The sequence below is a fragment of the Chinchilla lanigera genome, unplaced genomic scaffold (assembly GCF_000276665.1).
Source record: "Chinchilla lanigera isolate Chin_1 unplaced genomic scaffold, ChiLan1.0 scaffold00001, whole genome shotgun sequence".
Classification (NCBI taxonomy): Eukaryota; Metazoa; Chordata; class Mammalia; order Rodentia; family Chinchillidae; genus Chinchilla; species Chinchilla lanigera.
In genome coordinates, this window is record NW_004955402.1 from 58336096 (window position 1) to 58361161 (window position 25066).

At 34.4% G+C, this 25066-nt stretch overlaps 1 protein-coding gene across 1 annotated transcript in view; it reads left to right on the plus strand.

Moving 5' to 3' along the window:
* Znf407 (zinc finger protein 407) overlaps positions 1-25066 on the plus strand; it is a 471237-nt gene that overhangs the window by 299826 nt on the left and 146345 nt on the right. The window contains exon 7 of the mRNA XM_005373080.2: positions 889-1009. Within this exon, the coding sequence (XP_005373137.1) occupies positions 889-1009 (121 nt within the window). The remainder of the gene's footprint in view (positions 1-888; positions 1010-25066) is intronic.

Here is a 25066-nt window from a genome sequence, read left to right on the forward strand (position 1 = left end):
GACTGATTTTGTGTGCATGTTATAGAATAGTCTTCAGTCAAATATGAAGAGATTGAGTTATTTTCTTTCATCCTTACACAATATGAATAACATGTTGTCCCTCAAATTAAATTCAAGTCTTCCATCCTCCTGACTGTGTTTTTGGGTATCTGTCAGTACACCTGAGTTGTCTACAATAGTTTCAGATGCTTGACCAGAGGTGTAGAAACCGACAGCAAGGAGTTACTTAAGCAGACCTGTCATGCTTACTTGTTGAGGTTTTTCAAATGGGATTTATCTTAAAGGCAGCTGACTCAAAGAGACAAAAGTCCTTTTTAATCCTTGTGTCCTCTTGTTGTAGCTGTATCTGTACAAGGTAGTCATGTTTTAAAATGTTATTAAATATTATTTCAAAGTTTTCTTTGAGGCTTCTATACTTTTTTTTAACTTAATGAACTGTAGCTTCTTTTACTTTTAAAGATTGGTTTTTTTCTCCATGTTTAAAGAATGTGTTACGTTTTACAGCCTATATTCAAAGTGTATCGCTGTCTTACACTTTCCCATGATTCTAACATCACTGAGATTTATATATTGGCCTAATGTAGCATAGTTTTGTTGAATCATTCTAGACAGGCGTTCACTCATACCAATTATTTAGATTACTGTTTATATCAGGTACACTTTATCATATCCCATATAACTTTCTTATATTTTAATAGAAAAGCAAAAATCAATGATATCATCTAACTTTCTGAGTATAAGAATTATTATTCAAATACCCTAAAAGCACACAATCCATTGAATACTATACCTAACATTTTATGGAAATAAGGTTTTTTTAAATTGTCAAAAGAGGGTTAACCCTGCATGTGCAGTTGTTGTTATTCATATACATTTCCTGTGTTTCAGGAGAAAAACCTTTCAAATGTGATGAGTGTAACTTTGCCTCCACAACCCAGTCCCATCTGACGCGGCATAAGCGTGTGCACACTGGAGAGAAGCCTTACAGATGCCCCTGGTGTGACTACAGGTAATGAGTCCAGATGGGCCACCACTGAATAGGAATCCCGTGGAATCATTATAAAGTTGTAGTTTTTCTAGTCAGCGTGCTTGCATATTTGCAAATTAGGCTAGGACTTTTGTAGCTAATTTTAGTGACTTCTTATAAATAGACCTTTTCAGAGCAATTTTAGGTTTACAGTTGTGAGGGTAGTATAGAGATTTTTCAAGTAGCCTTCCCCCTGCATATGCATGCCTCCTTTATTATCAATATATCCCACCAGAATGGTCCACTTATTATAATTTATAAATCTATATTGATACAGCATTACTACCCAAAGTCCATAGTTTACCCACAGGGTTCATGCTAGGTGTTCTACATTCATTGGTACAAGTTTCTAATGACATGTATCTACTACAATAGTATCAGACAATATTTAGTGACTTTTCATAATATAATTCTTTCCAGTTTTTATCATCTTAACACTGCTATGCCTAAATGTCTAATGAATTTATTTTATCACTCAAAGTAAGGAACTATTGCATTATTCAGCACATCTTTGGAATGTGAACGAAGTACTCATTGAGATAATGAAGATGATGTAAGAAATGTTTCCTACCTTTAAGGACATTAAAGTGTAATAAGTGACTAAATTATTTTCACAAATAATTATAATACAGAATGGATGAATCAAGAAGCCATAAGAGAACATTAGAGAAAGAATATGATGAGGGGTATGAGCATCTCAGATATAGTGTAAAAGGTGGTGAAATTTCAAGGACACAGTGTATATTCTGAGATGGGGAGGTGACACGTAATGCAGAATTTTAGTGTTGAAAGCATCTTGAAAATCCTGGATGTTCAGACACTTCACTGAGATTGCAGAGGTACTCAGCCTTGGTGGCAGCAGCAAAGCTTTCGTGCAGACAGGTATGAGTTAGAATCAGGCAATGTTTAATCAGCTGGCCTAACATATGACAAGGTATGTGTAGAGAGTCATTGTGGAAGCTAAGATGGGGAATGGAACTTGGCATACACGTCTACCTGCCCCTGGACCTAAAAGCAAACTTGGACCCCAGTTAGTAGTCTGGGACACCATGGAGTTGATAGGTGGCTTAGTGGCATCTGTCCGATGGCACTTGGCTGTAAGAGGGAAAGCCAGTTTTATACTTGAGCAGAAGACTTCCAGTGTTGCTGCCACATGTAATGAAATGGAAACATTTAGAGTGTGTTTTTAAAGTCGTTCCATTTCTATTGAATATTAGAACATGTACATTAAATATGAAACCTTCTTTAAAAAGTAGAGTTTTGTATTCCTCAGGATGTAGCCTGGGCATTCAACAAATATATTGCCATAATCTCTATTTTCAGCCACATTATTGCATTAAGTTTCATGTGAAAGGTCATCAAATAGTACAGAGATATTACAAATTTATTTCATTCATTAATTATTTATTCATTCAATGTTTTATGAGTTCTATCCTTGTGTTACATGAAATTGTTATTTTTTAGAAAATTGGGAAAATGGTGATCTAATTAGAGGTGCTGATGGTAGAAATTCTAAGATGCTTAAGTTTGAATTCTTTGAAAAATAAACCTTACTGAAAGCTCTTTTTCCTTATTACAGAGATGATGCTATAATTCCCTTCCCTGTAAAACACAGAAAAGCAATTTGAAATTTTCCTTTAATTATTGTACATAACTACTAGGGTTATGTGCTTTTCATTTGTACTTCATGCATAAAATTTTGTTGTTGTCTTGGGGGTAGTTTTTGGTTTCTTCCAGTATAAATTTTATTTCTCATATTTAATACATTGTCACTATTTTTCCATGTCAGAACAGTCTACTATAGAGCTATGATTTTCAATCTTACATTTTTAAGTGGCAGAATTATTGTTTCAAAGAAGGTTATATAGAAAACTCCATATTTATAAAATGGATAGAAGTGTTATTTACCAGATATAGATTTCATAGTTAAAATCATAGTAGATTTCGTAGTTTTGGCTTATTATAACATTAACAATGTAATAAAACTTTTTTTTTTTTTTTTTTTTGGTTTTTCTCCGGTACTGGGAACAGAACTCACGACCTTGCGCTTGCCAGGCAGGCGCTTTTGCCGCTGAGCTAAATCCCCAGCCCCTAATAAAACTTTTGACAAGCAAAAATGTTTAAAATGGGAAAGTTTAGGTGACAGTTGGTACTGAATTAGCTTCAACATCTATTGTGTGTCATTCTTGTGGGCTAAGGACACAGCCTGTGGGAGTGGTTAAAAGCGTGCACTATATGAGGGACCTGGGCTTAGCACTCACTATTGTGTCATGTCAAAGTTCTTGGCTGCTATGTCTTCATTTGTAAAATATGGCCTATTAGTAGACTAGCTTTGTGGGATCCTAGTACAAATCAGGTCAGACACACATTGATGTTACCTAGCCAAGATTTGGTATGTGAAGTTTGTGGTAAACATTGTCATTTGTTTTCATTGTCCTTTCAAGTGAGTATTGTCGCATGGCTACAGGTTTTGCTTTGCCTTTCCATCATAGGATACTGTTCAGTAGGTTACTGCAGAGTTTCAGTGCCCTGTTTTAATTTTGTTTATAACACTACCAAATGGATTTTTAACAGTACTTTTAGTAAAGAATTCTTAAATCTAAAACCTACTCCTAAATAATGGCTGAAATACTTTTCCCTTTCAAACTGCCTAGTTTGAAACCCACTCTTCCGTAATATAATTTTTGTAACTGCATACCTCCACATTTCACTAATTCACAGTAATCAATATATCAGATTTTTAGACACATATACCATTTTCAGGTATTTACTTTGCAAATGATTCTACTTAAATCTATGAATATGTCCATGATTTTTAAAGAATAAATCTCTAGGTTGTGTCATTTGATAGTTCGTAGACTCTTGGTATTTGTATTTGTAAACATAGTTTTTGGTCTGAAAGAGCATTATATTTTTTCGTAAGATTGAGGTCATAGTTCTGGTCCGCTATGTAGGTTGTCTCCTAAAATAGCAGCACTTCTGTGCAGTAGTGATTTTGAGCCAGGTGGACAACATCCATGTTGCAGTTCTGTCAGGCATTGTGTTAAAAAGGAGATGATGTTCTCCAAGTTTGGTCATTGTCCTGTGAATTAATATTTAGAACACTAAAAGCCATTGGTAGCCACCAAGTCTCCTTTTGAATTGCTTCATATCTTTCATAAAAGGCACATTTCTATCTTTACCTACAGCTGTTGGATAAGTTATTATTGCTGAAAGTCACTAGTTTGAATTGTATCTATATATCCAACAGTTTTACCATTTTGTGTACATGCAGTTAGGCATGCTTTTACCATTGCACAAAAGGCAAGTTAATCTTAAAGAACTTGAAAATATAAGAATTTTTCTGGTGCAATAGACTAGGAATGAAATGTGTAAATTAGAACAGATAGTATTGTTTTCTTGTTGATGAGAAAAAGATTTTAAAATGGACATGTAGTAAGCAAAAAGAAGACATAGCCATATTTACTGATATAGTTCCATGTTATTTTATTATTCAAAATATTTAACGTTTTTCCACGTACATTTTTATTTATTCAATATAGGTAGCTAAAACCTATTTATGTAGACTACTTCTGTCTGTATCATTATTAACATGTATTTAGGTAAGCTATCGGAATCTCAAGAATTATTTAAATTTCATTTGAAAACATTTCTCACTTTATAAATTGAACATTAGTAAAGAAATAGTAAAGAAACATTAATAAAGAAATACTGGTAATTATAATTATTCATGAAAAATGTGAATATAGATTTGTTTACAAAAGAATTTTATAATTGGTCTTTTTAAACTGGGGGCTATTTTTCAAGTTTGCATTATTAATTTAGGTAATGATATCTTATTCTATTTAGATATAAACATGTACCTCTTTCTTTAGCATTTACTATCTGAAATATCTGAAAGTATAATCCATTACAAGTCAGTGTATTCTGTCATTACTCCATAACTGTTTCACCATTAATTATTATGCATTATAATTTCAAAGCATAAATTTAGATTCATAGTACACTGCCTTGTATTACTTATGTAGCCAGTTCTTCAGATTTCTTTCTGTTAAAGTGGAAACTATCTTTAACAATTAATACTTTTTTTTGTTGTTATATATTGTCTCTCTGATATTGGTAAGAGGAGCAGCCTTTCATGTTTTCGTTAGTGTTCTTTCTATTGTATAAAATCCATACTTCCCCATATATTATTAATATCAAACTGCTTTCTATTTTATTCATCCCACTAGTTTATATATGAGAGTAAATGAGTTTCCCCAAAATGGCCATAATTGGGCTTTTTTTAATGTGAAACTTCTCTTTGAGTTCTTTTTTTTTTCTTTAGGATTTATGGGAGAATTACAGTGATTGTATATTAAAAAATAAATCACTAAAAAGCTGTGAGAAGTAACAGAATATATTACTTGTGGTATTCAAAGTATTAAGGACAATCCTACAAATGACTTTAAATGTTATTGTTTTACAAAATTGAATTTCTAAGCCCTGTGACTTTCATTTTTCTTTGTTGTGTCCCTATTATTGAACTTGAGATAGCTTTAGTTCCTTAAGACTAGATTTTCCTCAACTTTATAACTGTCCCAATAATTCTAACTTTATATAAACTTTGTTTTTATAAAATACTTTTAATTTGAATTGTTTTTCTTTGATTTACTGTTTAAATCATAAAATACTGTAATGGAGTTGAGAGATAGTCTACTACAATTTTCAGCTCATATTAAAGATCTTCCCCAGTGTTTTGCTAAATTCTTGTAAAATCTACTTCTGATTTTTTTCCTTACTTTTGTCTGATTTAGCTGCCAGCCAGTGTTTTGCGTAGAAGTCATTAATATAAGTGTTGTTGTTTTTTTTTTAATCGCAAGCAGATTTTACTTTCTTTTTTTATCTGAAGGGAAGCCTAACAATAGTTGAAATAACATCTTAATCCAGGTGATAATATTTCAGTTAGAAATATATTTATGATCTTTCTCCTAAAATTTTGTTTCAGCTACTTAAACATATTTCTGTAAAGTACCTGAATTATTAGAAAATATTTTCAGGTCAGAGTATGCAACAAATTTTTTTTCTGTAACACTGGTAATATTCCTCTTTCATTCCTGCTTGGAGCTTTGTACTGCATTTTTCTTCATCATTCTAAGTGAAGGTTTGTCAGTGCTGTTGATTTTTTTTTTTTTCCCAAGGACCAAATTTTGGTTTCCATGATTTTTTTGTCTATTGTGTTTCCTTTTTATTTTTTTAAATTTGTTTTTTGTGTTTTAGGACTAGCAATTTTATTTTTTTCACTACAAGTTTTATTAGTGCATATTAATTTAATAAAATATTGGGGTTTCATATGGCATTTTCGTACATGCATCATAGGATGCATTTTTATACAATTTTATTATATATAAGCATGTTGTGTTTATTATGCATAATTAAATCGTAAAGACATTCTTACATATTGTGGCATTAAGAATTCAATATACAGCAAGATTCATTGTTCTTATCTTTCATTTGTTTCAGCAACATCCTGAGTTAGGGAGACAAACTCCACAGGGGATAATTTTCTCCTTTTGGATAATGTCTTTAGAGAGTTCCAATTTTCCTTTGGCTTCCTGTGCAGATACATAGGTTTTACCAAGAGAAGCAATGGATACAACAAACTTGGATTTGCCCTGGAGTAATGACAATGAGAAAAAATAGATCTTACAGTAGCACATCTTATATGCCAAGGGAAAGAAGTAAAAGTATACATACTGGGGAAATAAGTGAAATTACACATACTGAAATGAACAGCACAGTATTTCTTTTAGGTGATTATGGATTTCTCAAATTGTTACTACAAAAGAATACTACATAAACATAATTAAAATGCAAATCTTGAATATTAATATTAGGCATGATTTATAGTTAAAGCTGTTTGCTTATTGCCACAAGCCTAGTTAGATCAGAACAGACTTTAAGCTAAAACTAGTTTTCTTATTTCAGGTACCAGTCAGTACTATTACATTATTTCATTTATCACATGTATGTGTAATAATTTTATAATTTACTCTATTGTAACTGCTAATCTGCTTATTGGAATAAAAAAAACAAGCACAGTAGATAAAAAAGATTTGTCTGAAAGACTAAAAATCCAATTACTTTCAAACCTTACCATATTTCATGGGATGACAGTGATTCCAATTCCTTCTTCAAACTGTGGTGAATTTCTCCTACAAGTGTGTCAATAATAGTATATATACAGTACTTGCCAGTGGACAAATTGTACCTCCCTGCTTGCCTACCTTTACACAGTTCAGCTAGCCACAGGCAGATGTCAGTATCGTGGCTGGTTTGGGAAATTGTATTTGGTCATTGCCAAGCATAAATATTCTTTAAAAAATTTTCTTAGTATGTGTCAAGAAGATGCTTTACAGAGCTGTACTCTTTTTCATGTGGAATATATATTTCTGGTAAGTATAGGTGGGATATTTTTTGAAAGGTTCCCTAACAAAATGAAACCAGTGTCCTCATAATTGTATCATCCTTTCTGTTTTTTTTCTAACTAAGTGTGGCAGCAACTCTTTTGTCCTACTATATCTATCTTTTGTAGGAGAAATGGAGTTCTTCTTGAATAAAATATTTCCTACTTTTCTCTGACCATCTCATTAGTGCATTTTATCTCAGTAGTTTGTGTCTTTGATTTTACACTATTAAGTTTTTGTCTAATGTTACTTTCATACTTCTTATTTTATTCACATTTTATTTTCTTGCACTACCACAGACAAGCCCATAGACTGTAAAAAAACTTCGTTTTTGCTGGGTTTCATAGTGCACACCTGTAATCCCAGCTACTTGGAAGGCCAAGGCAGGAGAACCACAAGTTGGAGACCATTCTGACCACTTAGCAAGACCTTGTCTCAAAATTAGGGGAGAAAGAAGGAAAGAAAGAAAGGAAAAGAAAAGAAAGAAAGAGAGAAATGGAGGGAGGGAGGAAGGAAAGGAAGGAGGGAAAGGAAAGGAAGGAAAGAAAAGAAAAAAAAGAAAAGACAGGAAGAAAGAGAGAGAGATGTAGCTCAGTAGCTCACTGGTCCTAGTCCCAGTATTGTTAAAAACAAGCATGCAAAACTTTTGGTTTTAGCTTAGCAAGCTATGTGCTAATGTGTCAAAACTTTAATTAATACTGATAATTTCATCTTTAAAAGTTTTTAACTAAGACATCATGTGGATTTGAAAACAAATAGATTCTATAGCATTAATAAATTACTCATTGGTTTTATGCCTTTGAACTAAAGATTCTATGTTTTGTTTATCAGTACAAGTAAGTTTTGTTTGTTGATGTAGCTGAAATGGGCCTTGAGATCACAGATTAATTAGAAGAGCCATTCTGAACACAAAGTGACCATACATTCATTCCCTCTGCTATCTCTTAAAGTAGAATCTAGATAAACATGTTTATTTAACCTCCTGTTGTTGAATCTCAAATCTAGTCATTATAAAAGGACCAAAACTATCTTTGGGAATGGTCTTTCTACAAGGAATTACTGTGGACAGTCCCTTGGGTGGTAGTTAGATAAATCTGTATATATTGTGGTAGGAAGAAGGGCCTTAGAGATGGAGAAAATAGAAAATATTTTTGGGGCAATAGTCTCTTGCATAATAAGTTATTCCTCAGACACTAGAGCTATTATCACACAACAAAACACTTTGCTATGTAACTGTCTATATTCTCTGGCAGTTAGAAGCTCATACAGTATACCTTGTTAGGCAAACACTATAATCACCAGGAGGGTCCAAGAGCAGTTGGTGGCATATTGTGTACATCACCACAGTGGTGCTTGGGTTCAGCCTCACATTTCGATCTGAGGAAAGAGAATATAACAAAGAAGTATAACTTTGAGGGTGTATGAAAGTTTGACCAACTTTCATTAATTTAATCAGAATCCTAGAATACTAGTTCATTTTTTTTTACTCAGTGTTTCAACATATTCTGAAATATTGTCTCTTTGGGGGCATGTGCAAAAGTCATGAAAAAAAACCCCAAAAATCAACACAGGAAAGGAAAGAAGAAAAAAAGGAAGGTAGGAAAGAAGGAAGGAAGGAAAAGGAAGGAAGGAAGGGAGGGACAGAGGGAGAAAGGCTTGAAACATTTAGAAAATAATGATTTTTTAAAGAAAAAAATATAAGAAAATAACAATAATACAGAATTTCCAAACAAGATAATAGCAGATTAAGAATGGTTAATATATTATATATTGTTTTCTTGAAATTAGTTGCTCACATTACAAGATGTAGGCATGCATAATTGATCAAATAGTATAAGCACAAACCATTTTTTTCTGAGAACTAAAAGAAGTCAGTAGTATAACTATCTGATCTATCTTATGTATCTATATATATATTTTTTTCCTTTCCTTTTTTCTTCTTTCACCCATCCCAGTTACTCTTTCTTTTTGAACAGTTTCTTTCCTGATTTTTTTGTTGTTTTTTATGAGGCAGAGAAATAGCTTTACATATCAGCATATCTTTGGATACATTAAACTCTTTATAGAATCATGTACTATCTACTGTGTGGTAGCATATATTGTGTATATTTTGCCTTTCTCTTCAGAATTCCTGTAAAGACAATATGTCTTTTATGACTTGTCTTCTTGGTTGATGGAATATAGCACAAACTCTTTGCTACCTTTTCCTACTTGTGTTATTTTCTTACTCTATAAAAAATTCAGAAGAAGAACTTCTGAATATGTTTTTGTTTTTTGGTAAAATAGTGCTTTTACTACAGAGCTGTAATTCAAATAAATTGCAGTTCGTTATTCAGTAACATAATATATAACCTGATAGTTTTCCTTATAGGGTATTTTTTAACTTAATCCTTCCTCTAGCTCCTTAAACTTTAATTCCTTATTCTTAACTACTTTGGCTTGACTCTTACTAAATAGCCCTAGTTCCATGTTTTATTTTTTGTATCAGCTCTGACACTGAAAATTTCTCACTGTGTAGATTTTGAGTATATATTGATTAAATTTACTTGGTCTTTTCCTCAATGTTTTGTTTCTTCATCTTAAATTACAGCTCTTAACATATAAAAGACATGTCATGAAGCAAATAATACTTTTCACAGTGAGAGAAAATTGGAATGAAAAGTGGTTGACATTTAAACTTTAGAATTTGTTTTGATCCGAAATTTTAACTTTAGTTAAACATAAGATTCTGCCTTTCTATCCACTCCTAATACCTTCCTTTTTGATTTTCTAATGTAATTTTTTTAACACTAATTTGCCAATGTATGTCATTATATATTTAATAATATGCAATATTTTGTGTATTACTTTTTCTTTTATTTTTATTTTCATTTTTATTGATAATACATTTGCAGTACATAATGATTACATTCCTCATGGGGAGTTGGTACATGAATATAACTCATCTTAATTCTTACTTTAATTCCTCCCACTTCCCTTCCCATCCCTCTGCCTCTACCTCTTGGTCTTCTTTGCTTTTGCAAATAAGATCTATTTCCTATTATCTTTTACTTTGCTCTTTATATTTTGGGTTTGTCATGGAATGGAAGCCATGTGATATTTAAGCTTGTATGTCTGATGTATTTCACTAACATTATGCTCTCAAGGTACATCCATTTTCCTATAGCTAACTCAAGATTATCTTTCTTTATGGCAAAGTAGTATTTCATTGTGTATAAATGCTACATTTTCTTTATCATTTCAGCTGTTGATGGACATATAGCCTGTTTTCAAGATTTAGCTATTAAGAGATATGCTGCTGTAAACATGAGTATGCATGTATCACTGTAATATAATATCTTTAACTCTTTCTAGAAAATACCTAGAAGGAGAACAGCTGGGTCAAATGAAATTTCTAGTTTTAGTTTCTTGAGGACTCCCCATACTGATTTCCACAGTGGTTGTACTGGTTTACATCAACAATGTAAAAAAGTTTTTTTCCCCACAGTCTCACCAGCATTTGTTATTATTTGATTTCTTGTTTACAACCATTCTTTCTGAAATAAGGTGGAATCTTAGTGTTGTTTTAATTTGCATTTGTCTAATGGCCACAGATGTTGAACATTTTTTTATGTACTGATGGTCCCTTTGTACATCTTCTGAGAAGTGTCTATTCATTTCAGTTGTCCATTATTTTGAGTCTTTTATTTTGGGGGCCTAATACCTTCCTTTGATTTAAATTACCTTCTCTCCACAGCAGGCCTGGATTGTGGGGCATATGAGAGTGTGTGATAAAAAGTGTGATAAGAAGTTCCTGTGAGCCTTTTACTACTGTGCATGCTGAAAAGTTCGGTTTGACTCCAAAGGTGCTAGGTGCTCAGTGAAGAAAGTGCAGCAGGAAAATACTGTATTTGTACCTACTTTGCCAAATCACTGTGGGGTACGAAGATGAGTCAGAGAGGGACAATGGGAGATTGCAGACAAAAAAGGAGCAGAGAGATTATTATTAGACAAGAGAAAGGGAAAAAGGAAGAGGGTTTTAAGAATGGGTGATATGGGGTATATCATTTTCAAAATACATTATACATGTTGAAATGCCCGGGTGTGAAACTAGGGACAAGCTGGGGAAAAGGAGTGATGCGGGAATGATTACATTATGTTATCTGCATATACAAATCTGTCAAAATGAAACTGTATAATCTGTGTAAACAATATGTACTAATTAAAAATGTAGAAGTAAAGAAATGGTAGTTGCATAAAATATGTCAGATTCAGATTGCCTAGGAGGTAGAATGAAGGGACATGATAACCAAAGGAACGTTGTGGGAGGGTGGTAGACCTTGTAATCCTGTAGTCTGTTTACTGGGCTCCTGGTGACAGGGCACCATTCACTGAGACACTTGCACCTAGAGGAGTTTGCCATTCATTTAAAATCGTGATGCATGTAGTCTGATGTGTGTTACAGGTGAGGTAGCTGGGAATACTCAAGTGGAAACATGGCAGTGGATGTATAGGTCAGTACTCATCTGTGTGGATCATGGAGGCAACAGTGCAATTGATACTTCTCTTCAAAGTGTGGAAAACAAAACAGTAGAGGGACAAATAGTACCTGACGGGTTGAGAAATAGGCTCATAGGAGTGGAACAGGCCTCAAGGAAAAAAAGGGTCCTTCAGCAAGCAGAAAGTGCAGTCATGCCAAGTGGGGAGTGACAGGAATGTGTAGCTCAGTGCATGAGTCTCGGTTGCTTTTGAGGAAGACAATGGAAAGCAGGTCAAAGGACAAATGTGCAGAGGTGGTGCACATCTATGGGCTTCACAGAAAACACTGGAGCAAAGGGAAGGAGCAGTGGGGGCATCTGGAAGGGCAGGTAATTGGACCATACTTTGGTACTTGCTTTCATTTGTTTGTGCACTTTTAATGCTTGTTTTTTAATGATTGCTATAACAGTGTTTTTGCATTTTGACTTACTGCACAGCACCAAATTTTCTCTTAGTGTGTTCAAAGTTATGAATCAAGAAATTAGGGGTGCTCTATTAGTATCATTTTCCTCTATCTCAACCCTAGGACATACACACTCTAACATTGGACCGTCATTTGCCTTACATAAAGAATTTCTATGAAAGTTGATATTGCTATGTTATTCATTAGTTTTAAAATTTGCTTGCTGCTAGCAGTTCAGTGTGAATGAACACTCATGTTACATGTAACCTTAAAATGTGACATTTTTTTCTGTGACTTGTTCTAAACAATTTTTCCTAATGTCTCAGGGTTTTTCTAAGATCAGTAAATCTAACAGACACTCTAGTGACATCATAAGCCAGTTGAAGAATACTGGTCATTTATTGAGGTGACACCTGACTCCTGCATACATTTATAACCTGTTTAGTTTGCTTTAACCTACCTTGAGTTTGTCTGGCTTTCTCCAAGTAATTATAAAATTGTGTAACACTTAACCACCATGAGCTTAATTATCTTTTCTCTGTGTTTTTGTACTAAAACGTCCATTGAAGACTGTTTTAGATGGATGCTTATTTCTTAAAATTGCCATATTTCTAAAACTACATAACTTGCCTGGCGTGTGTCCTACTCTAGAAGTGTAATAATAAGGATCATGTGAGTACTGGAGTGAGGGCACATATAGTATGAAAAGAGAAAGGAAATATATCACTCCTTAGGGTAAGATAGGCTACATGATTTGTTTTCATGACTTAAGGTGTATTATAACTGCTGAGTGTTGGTGTCAGTTGTATTAAACCACTAAAAAGTGGAAATAAGTCATAGATATTGCCCCACAGGCTGATGTATGCTTGTTTTACATTCACTTGCATTTTGTATGGGTTGCTTTTGATTCTGTGAGAATTTTGCTGCTTTTTGTAATTCTAAATTATGATTGCCAGAAGATTGTTATGGTTTTGTCTCAATTGTTTAGTTTGTTTTTCACCTTTAAAAAGAAAAAATCTGTTTCCCTTTGCAAATTGAGATAGTTTTATACCTCTCTGCACAAATTTCTGGCACCATTTGTATAAGTACAAATAACTGGTGATACAAATAATCACTGCAGTGCTCCTAAAGTAGCTTAGTGTAGCATTGGCAACAGTATTTTATTAAAATAGTTGAGGAAACAAACCTCTTTTCCTAGGTAAATACAGCTTTGTTAAGGAGAAGAATCAGAGTCAAAGAGGAACGGTTGTAATGAGTTTCTTGTTTGGATTATACTCTCTCAGACTCAAGGAACCATGTCCCTGTGCCTGAGAAATATATGGACAATATCAGCACATATGTATGTTTAATTACATATTCTTTCCAATTAATGATTTTTATGGCCTTTGAAAAAAGATGTTATTAATGTAAGGATTATACAATCCAAATCTTACTTCTTCAGTTATATGCATATACTTGCTGTTAATTAAATATGCACACACATTTTATTACTTTTCTTCCATCTCTTTTTCACAGTCTTTTAAAACACTATTTCTGATGTAAAGAGACTGAAAACAGGTTTCATTTTTATTTTTTTCTTTAGTTTAAAAGTGGAATATATGTTTTCTTTTGCTGTAAAAGCACAATCAAGGCAACATGATAAGTGAGTCAGTGTTGTAAAAGTAAAACTAATTTTGCCTTCACTCACATGAGCTATAGAAGGAGGAAGCTTTATTGTCCCTGGGAAGGTGATAAGGCAGAGTAATTGTATATTATACTGTCCTGGAACATCTGCCTGAAGACTGTTGGAGCAATTCATCTATCATGGACGATGCAGCATGTTTTGTCTTTCTGCTTTAACCTGTCCCCACTGCTGGCCTGCGCAGAGGTTTTGATAGGGACTGCGCCTGGGCTGGGGCTCACATTAATCAGTCCCCTTGTTCAACACTCCAGCTGACATAATTACAACCTGCGCACAGCAGTTATTCAAGTCGAGTCCTTGTCACTCGTGGTGCGAAACTACACAGCTCAGATCCCGGAGGAGATTGCCTTATCACACAGAACAAGGGCTCGCAGGAGTCGAAGAGAATAGAAATGGGAAAATGTCTTCCGGGAGTACTATATATTCCTTTAAAATAAGACATTTGAGAGACTTACAAGGGACAAAGGGAAGTATTGTGTGCAGGGGCTGAAATGAACCAGTTATTATTTTTAAATGGATTACACAGTGCATTTTTGTAAAAGTAGATGTAGACTATTAGATAAATTCAGTGGTCCTCATCCTAGTGACTCTTGTATTAACTATTTTTCTTCAAATATGATCACCTAACTTTAAAATTATAAATGGTTTACATACTCCTTGGTAGGACTTAATAAAATTATTAAAGTATGATTTTAAGTTTAATATTTGGCATGTATAATTTAGAGCATTTTGTAAGGCATAGAGTTAAAACTAATTGGAAGATTCTTTCCAAAACCTTTTCAAAAGATGTTAGTATTTCCTGTGTGTATGTAGCAAAAATATATGGGAGAGGAGCAGGCAAATAAACTTTGTATCTCACTTGTGGCACCTCTTTGCTCTAATCCTGCACTGGATGGATTACAGCTAGTTCTTCCAAGATGCCAGGTGTGAGGAATGGGATCCCCTCTCAGCCACTTAAGTAGTGTTTAAATTTTTATGGTAGCCCTCACCCCTTCTGCAGTAGCCTACATGAGTCTGTGAGCCTGTGATTTGTGGAATAAGGGCTGCCACACTTCCACTAAATTATGCTCCTGTGCATGAATGCCAAAGTTGTTCTTTTACATCCACCCTTTTGCTTTTGCTCTTAGACTTCACATTTTGAATTTCTATATAAAAATAGATGGTACAATTTGATTTACTTGTTTCAATACCATAGTTTAACAACAGAGTAATTCTTTTCATGGATATGAGATCAAAAAGTTCTGAATAGTCAGTGAAAGAAGTTGCACATTTTGCCTAGCTTTGCAGAGATGAGGTACTACTTGTACTCACATACACGTTGTAAATGTTAGGGAAAAATGTTTTTATTCAAATGAGTTGAAATTGCTTTTCAATATACAGGAACAAAATTGCTCTAATCATCCACGTATTTGAACTGTTTTGCATTAATAGAAAGAGTTGTAATAGAAACAGTGTTTACCTTGTTACCTCAGCGTGTTTAGTATTATTTACTTTTGTCCTCAGGGTTGCGTTGTAAGGTAAATATTCTCTTAGAGCAACAACAACAACAAATTGTCCTGGGGTCAGAAAGTTTGGAAGCAACATACTAACGAAAGTAAATATGCCGCTCTACATAGAATTCTCATTTTTTTTCTTATTTAAATCTACTTTGTAGGTTACTGGAAGGAAAATACAATATGAAATGTTGCCCTAACTTTCCCACTTTTGTATTTATAGTTTTTCATAACATCTGCTGACATCTGGAGAAATAAAATTATTTGGTTAAGGGTTTTATAAGTCTCTATACAGATACTGTAATCTTTTCTTTTTTTTTTTGGTACTGGGAATTGAACTCAGGATCTTGTGCTTGCCAGGCAGGCACTGTGCTGCTGAGCTATATCCCTGGCTGTAATCTTTTCACTGAGTTTTTTTTTTTGGTTTTTTTTTTTTTTTTTTTTTTGGTTTTTCTCCGGTACCGGGAACCGAACTCACGACCTTGCGCTTGCCAGGCAGGCGCTTTGCCGCTGAGCTAAATCCCCAGCCCCTTTTCACTGAGTTTTATTAAACTTAATAGTTTTACTTACAGAATTTTACAATATTCGTGACACCAAGTCTATTTTTAACTTTATGATTTCAGTCCTTATTATATAATATATAATATAGATATCAGATATATGATATAGAATATAGAATATATACTATGGAAATACAATAATATATATGGCTGAATCAAAAGCCGGGTTCTCCCTAAAATGATATTTGAGGAAGAACATATCCTATATATTAATGTTCACTGTTGTTATAAAAAAACTTTAAAAAGTACAGTAATTGGTTATTGTATGGAGTTCATTCTGTTGAAAGACAAGTGGAAAGGACTGGTCACTGTGTGACGTGGTTGGGTAATATGTGGCTGCAGATAGAATTTCCAGTGCCAATGCAGTTTTCAGATTCAAAATATGCCTTCTGTCAAACTGGAGGGAGAGCTAATAATAACATGTTCTAGAAAGCTCTTTGAAGATCCTGTCATTGACTTAATGACAGACTCTTATGCATATTTTTTAATATTGTTAAAGTGGCAATATTCCATAATAATGTTTATTTTAAAAAATTAGTCAATTTTAAATATGTATACAAATTGCTGTATTTGTATTCAAACATATATACAACGTAGATACTTCTTATATCCCATAGATTCCAACTGACTCTCTACTTCCTCAATTTTTCAAATACTTTCTTGGGATAACTTAGATTAATTTAATATCCATAGTCATATTTAAGGTCATACTCTACTTAGGTTTATGTGACATTAATTTAAACCTGTTTAATTACTTTTATAGTTTTTGAGCAGTTATGTCATATTTTCCTGGAATTTATTGTGAAACCTTCTCAGTTTATCAGAGAAAAATTTAATCTACAACTGTAGTTCCGTGCATCAATTATACCATATTTTAACTCTGAAAATTAATTGCCGCTTTCTCAGTTCTACCTCTGAATTCAAAAGTATGTTGCTTCCCTTAAAAATGTTTTCTCTTGGCTTTACTTATATGCCTAATGCTTGTTTGCCTTGACTTTTAATTATAATACACAAATATCTTCTCCTTTAATAGAGTTTGTGCAGCTTTGTGAACCCCTGCAGGTGTTCTTAAGGCCCCCTTGAATCACTGACCTCTAACTCCAGTCCTGTTGACAGAGTCACTGTTAATTAGTTTGATTCTCATCAACCTTTTTTTGCCCATGCACCCATGTAAATTTATAATGTGTGCCTATGTAAATACTTTCACAGGCATTTGTATAAGATTGATTGACTCTGGCTTTCAATGTGCGGATGTGTCTATATATGTGATATAGTAAAAAAAAAAATAGTGATTTAAATTTTTAAAAAATTTGTTACAATAAAGGACATATTGCTATTAATCCCTCTCAGACTACTCCCCATCACAACTGTTCCCCCTCTGCCAGCTGTAGTGGCACATTCCTGTTTTCCCAGCACTCAGAAGGCTGAGGCAGGAGGATCAATGTGAGTTCCAGGCCAACCTGAACTGCATAGTGAGACCCTGTCTTTAGAACAACAACAAAAAAAAACCCCTAAAGCAAACAAACTACAAGAAAAAACCCCATAAAAAATGTAACTACTTCCCCTGTATTTCTGTCAATTTTCTGAGCAATTCTGAAAGTCCTCTTCCATAGTTGCACTGCTATAGCTGCCTCAATGTCCTGGCTCAGTTTAAAACATTTACCTTTCATGATCATTTTTACTTTGGAGAAGAGCCATAAGTTGCAGAATACCAGATCCAGTGATTAAGGTGGTTGAGGGCACACTGTAATGTTTTGTGAACCTGCCTTTCCCTTATATAGTACTTGGCAGCAGCACTTATCATATTTTTTTGTCATATCTCATAAAGACACAAAAGACCACTTCCAGAACTGCTTCAAAAAATGGCAAGAATGATGGGGTAAGTGGGGGGATGGATGGCAATGTGTCCTCTACTGTAATAAATTTTAAAATACTTAAAGTCACTGTATATTTTGATCACCCTTGCATGTGCATATATTAAATTTCTTTTAGTACATGTTGATTTGTTTCTTGCTTTTCTCAATTTGTCATTTTCTGTGCCAGTGCCTTATATGCGTGTGCGTGCATGCATGCGTGTGTGTGGACACATGCTTGCTTAAGGATAAATATATGCACAAAATTATTTTTAAAGCTCCATAGTATTTCATAATATAGCCTACCCTCTGTTGATGGTTGTTAAGGTTGTTAACACCTTACACTGTGATATTTGATATGATACCCATCTAGACTTTATACCAGTTTTGCTATTACTGAGTTCTTAGAACAATCTTGTTAAAACTTAAATTGTAATTTAAATTTACTTTTTAAATATTAAGGTTAACCTTACAGATACTTGCTTAGCAAATTCTACCTTATCCATTCTTTTATACATATCTCATATAATTCCTGTGTTTTGTGTTTTTTCTTTTTTTAATGAGAGCAGCCTTTTCTGTATATTATCCATAAAGAGGTTTGTGTGCACCTCCCACAAAAGTAAATAATTAGCCACCTTATTATTTTTATTTCTTTTTACTATTCCTTTAGGTGTACTGCTATTGTTTTTTTTTTTTGTTTTTTTTTTGGTTTTTTCTCCGGTACCAGGAACCGAACTCACGACCTTGCGCTTGCCAGGCAGGCGCTTTTGCTATTGTTGTTTCTATCAATTTTTGTAGGTCCTCTTAAATCATTTTGAAGTGATGAGTGTTGCACAAAAATACACATTCTGAGATACTGAGAAATCATTCCATGCTATCAAGAAACCCCCCATCACATAGGAAATGTGAATTCTTTCTTTGTAAGGAAGTAGAAAATAGGTAGAGTAACAAAATAGGAAGATGAATGGAATTGAAAATGGTGGGTCACCTGATAAGAGAACACTCTCACAACAGAGGGTATAGAAGCTTTGTATTTCCTAGAGTCTGGTCCTATGGTAAATATAACAAACCAAAGTCTTCCCAATATATCAAGACAGTTGTTACTTTAACCAGGGGGAGGGGGTGAATTTGCAGTAGTTTACCAGATTTCTCGCTTTTCTTGAGGATACGGGAATTAATAGCTACTCAGGTTATCTACATGTCTCTCCTATGAATTCATTGTATGACATTTGTGCTGCTGTATCTCTTGCCTTTTGGTTTATCAATAAGATAATATAATTAATATATATAACAATATCTAGAAATCACCTGATGGTCTTATGTGATTATAGTTTATTGTCAAGTCAGTTCTCTTTCTACTGTGTTAATATAAGAGTTTTGCCACTTAAGCTGATGACCACAGATCTGTGACTACCTGATATCTTTGGATTAGCTGTTGTGATCTGGGAGTAAAAGGGACAGTGTGGATTGTGAACTGTATGAGACATAAATTCCTATAACCTGGTTCATAGGAACAGCTTGGCAGACAAATAGACTAGTAGAGTAGGGTGCCAGAATTAGCTTCAATTAGTGAAAATATAGCTAAAGGTAGATTTCAAGTCAGTAGGGGAAAATAGACTTTAATAAATGGTATTGTAAAAACTGGTTGTAGTCTGGACCCACACTTAACACACTATAGGTTAATTTGGAAAGTAATCTAGTTTTTAATATAACATAATGCAACTACATACAAGTATTAAAATCAAATTTGGGACAATTCTTTGTAGCATCAAAAGAAGGAAATCATTAAAAGATGAGGAAAGTAAAAACTTCTTTTCATAAGAGACCATTATCAAAGTCAAAGGAAAAATATGAAACTAAGGAAAAAATATTTACAACTTAGACCCAAAGAGTCAGTCTCTTTAACCTACAAAACAATGACTAGTAAGTCTGAAGAAAAAAAAATCACAGAACAACAATATGAACAGATAGTACATAAACAAAAGTGTATGTGTGTGTGTGTGTATATATATATATATATATGAATTTTCAATATTTGAAAGGTACTTAAGCCTCATCCATTGTGAGAGAAATGTAGATCAAAACTTTTAAAAATTAAACTGAGATTTTTTTTTTTAACCCACTACATTCACAAAAATTCATATGTTTGGCAGTACCTTCCATTGGTAAGAGTGCACAGAAACAGGCTCTCAAACATTTTCAGTAGAAATTTAAATTGCTATGGCTTCTCTGGAAGGCAATTTGGCAGAATTTGTCAAAATTATAAAAGTGTATGCTCATTGATATTTGAAGCAGCTCCATGTGGCATCATGAGATCCTCTTGGCATCTTGAGAAATAAAAGTGTTCTGCAAGATTATCCATTGTGACCTCATTTATGTTAGCAAGTGATTGAAAATAGAGGATCCATTACCTAAAATGTGTTCAGCCATACTGTGAAATAGTATGCAACTATTAAAATAGGAAAAAGAAGGTTGCTGATTGGGAAGTGTGGAAGTGAGGATGGGCGAATTGGGATGTCTCCGTCTACGGACAGGAAAGGATCCCCACACTGTGTTGTGAAGTATGAAAAACCCAGTGTTGACCTGCATTACACCCACAAAATCGTACAAGAGAAGTGGAGAGAAAAGAATACACAGTATTCTTGTGGCTTAAAAATGTAGTTCTGTCGTGAGAATTTATAAATTATACCTATCTGATGTGGGGGCAGATGGTCCAGGCCAGAATAGGGATAGTGGTAAAAAAGAGACTCTGACATATTCATTGTTCCACTCTGTGGTATTTAAAGTATGTCAGCTCGTGTTTGCTGAACACCTTCAGTGATGTTTTGTGTAGTACCTAAGACGAAACAGAGAAACCTAAAGTTAACAAAAAGATTAAAAGAAGAAAATATGTAGATTTTTCAAAGCTGCTTTCTCCTTAGATTCAAGTAACATAAATTTTTACACTAAGTTAATGTATAGTACTCATGATTTTATGGAATTCTGGAAACACTATGGTGTTCATGTTATCCTTTTAACTTGAAATGAAATAAAAATTTCCTTTATTACGTGTTTTTAAAGATGCTCTCAAATGAATAGCTCCCATCTTGGGTCTTTTTGCTAATTAGTTTCTCTGTGCTTTAAATATTCTTGCGGTTTCTGTCTCAAGAGTTCTAATGTGCTGTATTTCAAAATTTAATTTGAAATTTGTTCTTAATTTTCAATGCCATTCCCATAAACACAGGGTGTGCAGGTTCCAGTTGTAGCAAATTTTGTGAGAATCATTCACCTGGGAAAGAGCCTGAAGCCTTGTTCTGAGCAGTGCAACTCCCCCACCTGTCCATGCTCCTCAGAATCTTAAAAGCGTCTTTGGCCTAATCCTACCTTGAACTTTTCCTGTAGCTTTTCCTCAGCTGAAAGCCATCTGATAGTTTTTGTAACCTGGGGCTGTAAATGTATGTAGAATAGAGTTAGAAAGGGTGGGTCAGAGTGCAGCATCTTGATGAGACCTTCCAGTTAAATAGCTTATCTCTGTGGGGTGTTTTTGTTTTGCTCTGTTTGTTTTGGTACTAGGAATCAAACTCAGGCCTCACACTTGCCAGGCAGGCTAGGATGATGCTGAGCTACATCCGACCCTTCTGTGTTGATACTTACTTTCTACTGTGTGACAGAGCAGAGGCAATATGGGCTACACACCTTTTCTCCTTTCCTTAACATCAATCTTCAAGGCTGCAAACTTCAGTGGACCCTATGGATAGCTTTTTATTTTTTCATTCATTCATTCATTCATTTGTTCATTTAGTCAAGACAGGGTCTCACTATATTGCTGTGTAGTTCAGGTTGGCCTTGAACTCACTATGTAGTCCAGCCTGGTCTCAAACTCATAGCAATCCTCCTGTCTCAGCCTCTCAACTGCTGGGATAACAGGTGTGTGCCACCATGCCTGGCCATGGGTAGCTTTTAATTCCTGTGTGAAATTTTGTGTTTATTTGCATTTCCTTTCCTCTAAGGAAGAAAAATCATACATAGATTAAATTTAGTATTTTCAAACTAAAAAAAGTAATTTAGTATTTTGTCTTTTTGAAACTGTTGACCTTACTTTATAGTTCAAGAAAGATAATCTTGGAGAATTGAAATATGTTCTGTAGAGCAGAGTGGTTGCATAGCAGGACTGACCCAGACTGACTTTTACCCAAGGTGCTTCTGCACTGCTACAGCCTATGTTGGAAGAGGCAAGAAGGGACAGATGCAAGGTGGAACAGATCCTGCTGTGGTTTAGGAAAGGGGATTGGAGGGCTCAGCCCTTCCCAGTTCCCCAGGGCAACTGCTCAGCCTTCTCCTACTTTCTGTTCTTCTTTATTTGAAGTCAGAATGACCATGAAAGGTAAAATCCATTAAAGAAACCAAAGCAGCCCCAACAGCATGACTAAAGACATTCATGAAAAAGAACTTCTAGAACTGCTTCAGAAGTGGCAAGAATGAGGGGGTTAAATGTGTTCTAAGTGTCAGCTGTGGGCGAGGCCAAGCTGGTAGTTAGGGGAATTAATGACAATGTGTCCTTTACTATAGTGTTTTTAAAATTTAAACATTCACCATATATTTTGATCACCCTTTGTATTTTTGTGTGGATACAAAATCCCCATCTTCCTCATACATATTATTTCATTAATACTGTCTTGATGGTTAGATTCCATATGCTATTTAGATACTAAATGATACTAACTTATTTTTGTCCAAAATTTGCCCTTGAAAATAAAACATTCTGTTTTCAAAGTCATCTTTTTCTTCTTTCAGTGAGTGTTACATTCCTTATATTGGTCCCCATTTGAATATTCATCATACAGTGAAATGTACTTTTTTCAGCAATTTAATTTCTTCATTTGAGGATGTATTTTGTTGATGCTAAGTGTCTAGCATCTTACGTAAGGAAAGAATATTGGTGGTAACAAAGAACCTGCAGTCTGATAAACAATACTAATTAAGTTCAGTAGTAGCTTTGTTTTCACTCCCTAGTGTCAGCAAACAGTGGTGAATTTAGGAGGTGTTCATAAAACTGTTGAAAACAAAATAGCTACACAGTGAAGACTAAATTTGGAATAGGTCACCTCAGTAGTGGCATAATTTTAAAAATGCTCCTCTTTCTTTTCGCTTTCACTATCACTATTGCTTTCTCAAAAGACCACTCTGTGGTCTGCCTTCAGGTGTTCCCATGTACTACATACTGTCAGTATACTACAGACCTATTTTTTCCAACCTCTTTACACATTTAAGTTTCCAGAGTCTTATCCTTTTCTTCAAACATGGTAGAATCTTTGATACATAAACACTATAAGGAATATGGTTGTGCATTACTTGAGAACATGCTGGCCTTGAAAACAGAGAACCTAGATTCAGACCCTACCCTAACCACTTACTAACTGTATAACCTTTGTAAGTCAGCTTATCTTTGTGATGCTTAACTTGTTTCTCTGTAAAGTTACTGTACCAGTCAACCTCAGAGGGCTTGTGCTACTTTCACACTCACCAGGCCCATGACAGCATGTGGCACACCTTGATGCTTATTTGCCTTTCAGTGATTGTTAATTAACAGTAGGAAATTTATATACAAAGCAGACTTGACAGTAGTGTTATAAAAGAAATAAGCAGTGCATTCATATATTAACTGACTTATACAAATTTAGTCTTCGATTTTAAGAGAAATGGTCTATCTTGGCAGAGCCCTTACACAGATCAAGCAGAAAACATCTGGGAAAATTTTGTTAGTGCAGTTGTTCTTCTTTAAAGGTGATGCAAACTTTATGGAAAATTTATTCGTTAAGTGTATAAATTATTAAATATATTTGGAAATTAAATAAGCAGGCATTGCAGTGGAGCTGCATTAACATTTTGATGTTTCTTTTTTCCCCCAGGCATAGAGGGATTGTATTTATCTACTTTACTCTCTAACTGTGTTTAGAGGGCATATATGTTGGGTGACAGACCCTGCCTGAACATGAGAGGGAAGTAGCAGACTCCTTCACAAAAGGGATATCGCCATCCAGTACAGGGCTGTTCCTACTATGCACAGTACCCACTGAGGAGAAAATATTTGCATTTCATGCAGATGTCAGTAGGGGAGGACGTTCTCGTCTGCTTTATGGAATACTTTTCCTTGTGTCATTTTCATTTACCCTGCTTTGCTCAGATGATTCTCTTCCATATCTGTCTTGTTTTGAGTGAACAGATATGTATTTATTGAGTCTTCATTTTGTGTGAATGATACGGTAGCTGGCACAAAAAAGCTGTTGGTTAAAACCATTTTTGCTGCTTTATTAGTATTTCCCAGGGTGCATTCCCTGAAAAATAAACATCATGATGTAATTGCATATTATACACAAAAGTTATTCTAATTAGAATCATTATATCACCTTTCTTCTTAGAGCCTTTTGTCTTCTGAGGTATGACGTGAGGTATGTTCACTTTCTACCATTTCCCAGCCTCATGTATTCATTGGAAACCTTTCCTCCAACAGTATCTTGCAGGATTTTATTCTCAGCAGTTCCTATGGGAAATGTTGATAAACATGTTACTTTATTTTCTTCTGGCGTGTTATATTATTCTGTGGGAATCTGAGTCCAGCCTGGATTTTCTATTTCTCTCTAAATTATCCCTCACCACCTGCTTAAATTGGTGTAGGACTTTTTTATTACTGTTCTAAAAGTGGCTAAGACAGAAGGAAACAGAAAAGGTGTACTCAGAAAAGGTGAAGTTGTGCAGTCTTGGATGCAAAGGTATCAACAGAGACCTAAGGGAAAGCAAAATGACTTGCGTGTAAAAGCAGTATCCAAGGACTATTTGCTGATTATTTCAGGCCTTGCATTTCTCATTCTTCAGGAAGACAGGGAGAAAGGAGCCCACTCCTATTTTCAGTACTAGCTGGCATGTTGCTAGGTCTTCCCTGTAAAGGCCTACACCACCATAAGAAAACCTGCAGACACTAACAAATTGCCTAAGTGTTGGGGCGACATAGGTGTAGCTGCTTCTAGCTCTCTTTCTACCTTCAAACTGTCTTGGAGCCTTACATTATAACTCACTTGGCAGAATTTAAAAGCCAAAGGTCTTTGTTT